Genomic DNA, 7,569 nt, shown 5'->3' with positions numbered 1-7,569 from the left:
CTCTCACCCCTTTTAGTCTCCTCTGCTTGGTAGTTGATTTAGTTGGCTCGGTGCTTATCTTGTGATTCTGAACTACAAAGACTGATGTATTTTCGTTGATTGCAAAATTAATGAAAATGGGTGCGAGCCCGGTTAGGGAGTTGATGAGCATGTGAAATCCGTCTCGGTTCATTTGTTTGTCAGAAAATTGACGTACTTTGCAAACTAAACTTGCTATCATCACGTCAATATAAATTGTCATGAAAAAACATCAGGTTCACCATGCCTAGAAAATCCCACGTCAGATTTTTAGTGTTTCCGAATGTTTTTTTTAGAATAGTGTTTCCGTATGTTAAAGGACGTGGAATGGGTGCTATAATTTCCAAGATATATTCACGCGGAAACAAGAAAAAAATATATGAAAAACTGAACAGGGACGGCGAGGAGCGTGGGGCCCGCGCAGCCAGTGGTGCCTCGCGTCCACCCGCCACCGCTCGTCCGTTTCAAACCTCGTCCGCCCGAATTCTCCACCGCTCCGCTCTTGCCGTCGCACGCATATATACGCGCGCGCGCGCGCGCCTCGCCGTCCTCCCCGACACACGCACGCACGCACGCCTCCCGCGCTCGCAGATTTTCATCGCCGGAGAACCTCGACGTGCGTGTGTACCCGCAACATGGCCGCCGCCGGGCACCGGACGCCGCTGCTCTTCCTCCTCCTGCTCGCCGCCGTCGCGCTGCTCGCGGCGGTGGCCACGGCGGACGACGCCAAGCCGACCATCCTGACCCCGGTGGCCAAGACCCCCGTGGGGTCCTTCGAGGGCGACAAGCCGGGGGACGACGCCATGGACGACGAGGACGCCGCGCCCGTCGGTTCCCCCATCGGCACCACCATGACCGAGCCCAAGCCCGAGGGGTCCACGCCCGGCGCCGCCGGGGGCGACGCGCCGGCGCCCAGCGCCGCCTCCTCCCTCGCGGCCCGCCTCGGCGGCGCCGTCGCCGTGGCCGCAGCGGCCGCCGGCGTCCTCGCCTTCTAATGAACCTCCATCCAGGGAGATCAACTACGTACTCCGGTGCGGCCAGCTCCATGCACGCGGGGTCGCCGGCAAAGGCGGATCCAGGCCTTCACCCACACTCATCGCTCTTCCATTCATCCTCTCTCTCTCTCTCTCTCTCTCTCTCTCTCTCTCTCTCTCTCTCTCTCCGTATATATGTATCTAACCACGTACGTACGCTAGCATGGCATGCACGACACTATGAAACCGCGAAAGCATACGAGTAAATTAAAGACCGTGGTGCGTGCAACATATAGTTCCCCAAGGAATTTTCCCATGCTAATCTCATTGTAAGTTCAGCACAGCTTTGTTTTTGCTTGCCTTCTTCTCCAGTGGAGCAAATTAACTAAGTTTCGATTGTACAAGTATAGTAGCATATGATTAATCATCACTGATTTAGTACAAAGTTTCCAAGGGAGTATCACAAATTATTTCAAATTCAAGTGAATGCAGCCGCTAGCTGCTAGCTACGGCCTTCTTTGGATTGGAGGATTTTCAAAGGATTTTCATGGGATATCAATCCTCAGGATTGTTTCCTATGAAACACATTTGGATCAAAGGATTGGGCCATTAAAATTCCTCAGGATTGGGTCTTCAAGGTGCTGAATCCAAAAAAATTTACACATGAGGTCTGACCTCTGAAAAAAATCCACAGGATTGGCTATGTCATGGCAATCAAATCCTCCATTTTTCCTATTCCTTTGTTTTGCAAATCCTGTGATCCAAAGAAGCCCTACAAAGAGATGTGGCGCCTGAATCCCTGATACATAGTCCCAGTTTCCCGTTCAGGCAAGGAAGATGTCCATATATAGATTACAGCAAACCTTAGACAGGACACATTCGTCCCAATTTCCCAGCCGAAAATACATCAGAGGGGGGATGATCAACAGTCCTCTACTCGACAGTACAAGCTACGCGTACTCTACATCTCCGGTTCTGACAAGAGAAGCATACAGTTTGTATCTTGATCAATCTTGCCGCATGGTATTATGGTATCCTCCTGTGGAAAGAATAGGCCGCCTGCATGGCGGTTTTGCACGAGCACGTCGAGGGTAGCACAGCGGATACGCTGGAACCAGCCGACGACGATGAACTCGTTAGATTCACCAGCCAATCCGTGTTCACTACTGTGTGTCTTTACCATCCTCATCTTGGCCTCTCAATCTATCGTCAGAGGGGGAAGTAGCATTGCTTACTGAAGAATGGCTGTCAGTGTCGGTCGCTTCCTGAATTGTTCCCTGCACAGCAGGACGGCTTGTTAGAATCTTTCGACCTATGATTCATTCAGTGCAGAGAGAGAGAGAGAGAGAGAGAGAGAGAGAGAGATTTCTGCATGTGAAATTCTCCAGTTTTTACAGACTAAAATATGCTCCCATGCAAGAAGAATATACCTCTTCCGTGTTCCTGTTTGGGGTTGCTTCGTGTGTATCATGGCTAAGTCCGGCATTGCTACTAGCTGAAATCGGTTCATTTTCATGGGATTCCTCCTGTTCAATATTTGAGCCCAAAAAAATCAGTTTTCTAAAAGAAATGATATTATATTATCAATCAACAAATAAACTGACCTGCTCATCTTGGGTGTCTGGAGCAGAGCTGTCAAAATTCTGTTTCCCATCAATGGCAACAGAGTCGATGCTTGCCTCTTCAATTTGTTTTGCTTGTTCCAGAAGTTGTTTCCTTCTTGACTCTTCTTCCATTAATTTCTTAAACCTGCCAATCATGGTTTATCAGCTCTTGAAATTACATTATAAACTCGGATGGATGACATTGACCTTATTTAGTAATCACAGGGGTATGTTGTCCCTTCTAAATGGGCAATAACAAGAGCTAATGTGGCATAGAAGTACAGAGCAAATAAAAGCTCCGACTGACATGCTGAAAAGATGATGCTTTGTTGGCACCTTTCACTAGCAGCAGCAAGCAAATGCAAGAGTGCAACTCAAAGTGACAGCATTGTCCAAATCCTTCAATTGGCCAGACAGGACGACATTGACGCTAACAAATGTACATACAGCAAAGGCCAAGAGGATCATGGTCCACGCGAAAGATTTACTGGATTCATATGCAGTCTTAGCTAATTTACTACTGGCTGCTAAATTCCAAGCATTACACTGCAGAATTTCAAATACATCCCTGAGGTTGATCCTAAATTTCTTGCCGTACACAAGGCTTCAGTGTATCCAAAACTGATTTACTTCTGTTTCCCCTTATTTCTAATTCCTAGCCAGCTACTGTCACGGTGACATTACTACTGAGATAGTACATGCATTGAGCAGCAATCTTAAGCTATATCTAAACATTACCTTCCACCACGCTGTGGTTCGCTTGGTTTTGGCACTTGACCAGGCTGGGCTGGACCAGCTTTTGGGAGAGCCTCACTCTTGTCAGCAGGTTCATACTTTCCAACATTAGTTGATTCCTCTCTAGCAAGCTTGTCAATATATTCTTGGACAGGATTTTTGGCACCTCCAAGCTTTTGAAGCCACACCTGCTGTGCACTGCTAAGGAGATTATTTGTAAGCCTGCAAGAAAGAACAACTAGTGAAAACCACTGATATATGAAAACTGAGCCACAAGATAACACAGAAAGCTGGCTAGGTCTGATGGAATGTTCCCGTATGTCAACCCGAAACTAAAAGGAATGCAACAATTGTGCTATAAGACAAAACAAAGACACAACCAGTCAATGTTTGAAGCAAATCAAAGTGTGAGAACTTGATCTCAATTATGTAGCATGCTGGGCTGCTGGCACAACCAGCATAGGTACATAAATATAAATATGGGAAATGCCCCAATGAGCATACGAGGACCTGCTCTACTTATAGGAAGTTATGTTAAAGCCTTTATTTCAGTGAACAATTGAACATGTTTTTTGTATAAAAAACAGTTGAAATTTCTACAGTATGTACTCACCAATATAGACTCAATCCAGAAGGAACGGAAAGAGCAAAATAACCAATTAGCAAAGGCAGGAACTTCACTGCAGCTTGTGCACCTTGCTGGCTAGGATCATTGCTCTGCAATGACATGGACAACAGTAAGCTCAAGTAAAGACAAACCTCATGGGGTACCAGTTACATTGGCATCATACAGCAAAGGAGGTGCATGTCCTTGATCTTTGTGTGTTTCTTTCTCAGTGCCCCAAATGTTTTCCTCTAAAGAGTAAACAATTAACAGAGTTCAGAAAAGCTACAACTGTACTGCTTTAACACATCTTTACATGTTACTTAGAGGAAAGAGAGAAAGACAGTCTTCTGTGGATATTTGAATAGTCATGATTCATGACTTGTTCAACTAGAGATAATGAATCCAATCAGCAGCATTGTATTGCATGTATTCATTTTGAGTTCCATAATCCATATAGAAACAATCCAGCTGATAAGAAAATTTCCATACTAGTACAAAGGACCAAAAATAATGCCCTAAAAAGAGTAGAATACAATACAGTAGATATGTTCAGCACTTGGCAACACAAACCTGTGATGATTGCATTATGTGAGCAGATACGTATTGTGAAATAACCAGAAGAATTGGTAGAACAAGGTATGCCATAGTGTCCGACCAACCAAGTGTGGATGTCCGTCCTACAACATCATCAATTATACCAGTGTCAAAGAAATAAGGAGAAAACTCCACAAACTTCCAGGAAACCATATAAATTTCTGGGAGCAGAATTGTACTAGAAGTCAGTGGCGGATCCAGAAATTTAACATTGGGTGTTCAAAAAAAATTTGTTCACCCTAATAGATGATCCTAGAAGATAGAAATGTCTACAAAAGGTGATGCAACTTATCATTCAGAGGACCTTCCATCAATGTTCATGGACAATGCAACTATGCTGACAACACAGTTGCTTTGGTGCTTACAAAGGCAGCAAGTGAACACAACATACGTGTACATGTATCTGTCTTTTTGGACAGCTAAATACAGGTGGGAAAGTCAAATCTAAGCAATATCACCATTTTTCTGGCAAGAAAAATGTGAACAAGGAGAAGACATTTTTTTTACACAACACAACAATGTTGAAATGAAATAATTTAGCAACAACATTGATAGGAATCAACATGGTCCTAAACACTAAAAGTTGCATCTAACTCAGCGGCAAAGACTAAACTGCTTGCTGTGTGATTAGTAAGTGCGACCGTGCTGATGCACAAAAATAATGGTACGAGTATGACATTACTTGGCCTTATAATTAAGGATCAAACCCAGGAAATAACATGAAGTTATCGAGTTCTATATGTTTACCGTAAATGGAAAAAGCCAGGATATTCCTTGGCCGCTTTCTCGAGCAGCAATTGTTGTTGGACCAGCCAAAGAAGGTATCCAAAAAAAGCCTTCCGTAAGAAGTCCCTTTTTAACGAAAATGGACGCATTAGGTAATATAGATGTTTAGTGTTCAACAGAAAGAATGACAAAAAGAACATTTAATCATATGAACCTCATTAGCTACATTGGAGAGAGCTTTGTATAGACCAATCCAGACTGGTATTGTTACAAGAGTAGGCAAGCACCCTGGTGCAAAAGCATGCCAAAGGAAACTGCACATCATTAACTATAAACAAGAAAATACCTCAATAGAAACGGTAGCAAACTAGCAATGGATCAAGGAAATGTGAGACCCAATTAAATTAAAGTCTTACTATGCATTGAGCTTTGAGGGGCTCACATTGAGCCCCTGGTAGGAAAAATACCAAGCATAGTGTGTATAACTACCTGCAAGTGGATCAACGCCAGACAACTTATATAAATGGGCAGTTTCGAGTTGTATCCTTTCCTGGAAAGATAAATAAATAACTTACAGACAATAGTGATTTCAGTAGCACTCCAAATACATTGGTAAGGATCTATAATGTACTATGTAAATCCATTCAATTTTATCACCCAGGTGCCAACCGAGTTATATTAGTTAATCGTTTGTTTACATGCATTTTATCTGATATATGCACTTGGGGGAATAAGCACCTTTTTTAAAGACATTTTGGATAATATCTCAATTAGCTGCATGTCTTAAAAATATACATTGAAATGAGCTAGCCCCACATAAATTCAATCATGTCGCATTCCCACAGAACATCTTAACAGCTCTGAGGAAATATAAACTAAACTATATGAAAAATATGTCTTTCACTTGATGTAGACCTTAATGCATATTGCATTTATTTTTGCCCCTACTCAATTGATGACAAAAGGTTGACAGGTTATCATATCATCGGTCCACTGTGCATTGAAGAATCTAATTTAAGAATATGTGCAACATTCCAATAAAAGAACACATACGGAAGTTTATATGTAAAACATAAATACCTGATCCCCAGCATGTCGTTCTTGAATAGCCTTCACTTGAGGTTGAAGTGACCTCATTGCAAGTGCAGATTCGACCTAGATGGAACCAAAAAAAAAAACGAGTTTCACTATTGGATACAAGAATATCAGAAAACATTTAAGCACTTCTTTAGCATCAAGCAACAATATTTGCCAAGCCTGGACCTAGCAAGTAATGTAAGTAATTTAAAGAAATTGTGGAGCTCTTGTAATTAGATGATGCCATTTGGAAAAGATTAGAAATTAAACGAGCATGTTTGGTAATGAAAACAATGGTACTAAGAACCGATGAGTACGAATCTTGACCCTTCTAAATACAAGGAGGTGCAATGGTGGTCATGAGTGCATGATTCACAAGGTAACAGGCATAAAAATTGCAAATTAAAAGCTCCATGCAGGACTGTGACAGGGTGTGCTACATCCTCATTTATCACTAGTAGTAGGTAATGCTTGAATGCAAAATTAAACTCAGAAGGCTTTAATGCCATCAATTGTTTACGGCCAGAAGTTCCTCCCAGGGCCAGCTGAAACACACGTGATTCACATTGTTCTTGTAAAACAGACCCCACAATAAAGTTGTTGCCAGGTAGTACTGGACTACTGGTACAATGATCAATTCATGTATTAATTACTGGTTCAGCTGGGAAGGACCTGCAAGGAACTACCATCTACTAGGATATGACTGAAGCTACAACCAGTAGATAGATAAGAGAAAAGACTGTCAAAATGCCGGATATGCATTGTGTATTGATGAATATCAATATTTTCTTGTTAAGTTGTGGATCACTCCAAAGTTCAGTCATGGTAAATGGTATCATTTCTCAGCAAGTGCTACGTAGAACTGTAGACATCATAAATTCATATAACTTCTTAGAAAGAACTGCCACAATGCACAGTTTCACACTTTCATGCAGTAATCACTTTTAATCATGTCCCAACGAAATAGTTAGCATACTTCACCACCTTTATGTGAATAACAACATCTACCGCAATGTAAATTAAATTATATCCCAATAAGTTCTGGCTGTAGCTACATGGGAGAGAGAATTACTTGCTTCTTTGTAAGAGGAAAAGTGGCCCCCTTAATCAGAACTGTTAAGAGGATGATCGCAAAACCATATGGATAAGGAACATGGAGAGTCGAAAGACCGTCTTTCAGAACCTGCCAATGAGAAAAAGATACATATCACATAATGTATTCGATGTTTCAGGC

The 7,569-nt window shown here is 42.4% G+C and overlaps 1 protein-coding gene and 1 pseudogene across 1 annotated transcript; one reads left to right on the top strand and one right to left on the bottom strand.

The window, feature by feature from the left end:
• The first annotated feature begins 653 nt into the window (after positions 1–653).
• Positions 654–1,433, top strand: LOC119287441. Its single transcript, XM_037566984.1, has one exon. It carries the CDS (start codon positions 654–656, stop codon positions 1,011–1,013), a length of 360 nt encoding a protein of 119 aa, XP_037422881.1. The 3' UTR covers positions 1,014–1,433.
• Positions 1,434–1,529: 96 nt separating this feature from the next.
• LOC119287440 overlaps positions 1,530–7,569 on the bottom strand; it is an 8,079-nt pseudogene continuing 2,039 nt past the window's right edge.

The sequence above is a fragment of the Triticum dicoccoides genome, chromosome 4A, assembly GCF_002162155.2.
Source record: "Triticum dicoccoides isolate Atlit2015 ecotype Zavitan chromosome 4A, WEW_v2.0, whole genome shotgun sequence".
In the NCBI taxonomy this organism is placed as follows: domain Eukaryota; kingdom Viridiplantae; phylum Streptophyta; class Magnoliopsida; order Poales; family Poaceae; genus Triticum; species Triticum dicoccoides.
The sequence above is the reverse complement of the archived record's forward strand: the minus strand, read 5'-3'. Positions and strand labels throughout refer to the sequence as shown.

What these genes read in the sequence shown, in the direction of transcription:
- LOC119287441 (XM_037566984.1), top strand. Translation starts at nt 654, where the DNA reads ATGGCCGCCGCCGGGCACCGGACGCCGCTGCTCTTCCTCCTCCTGCTC.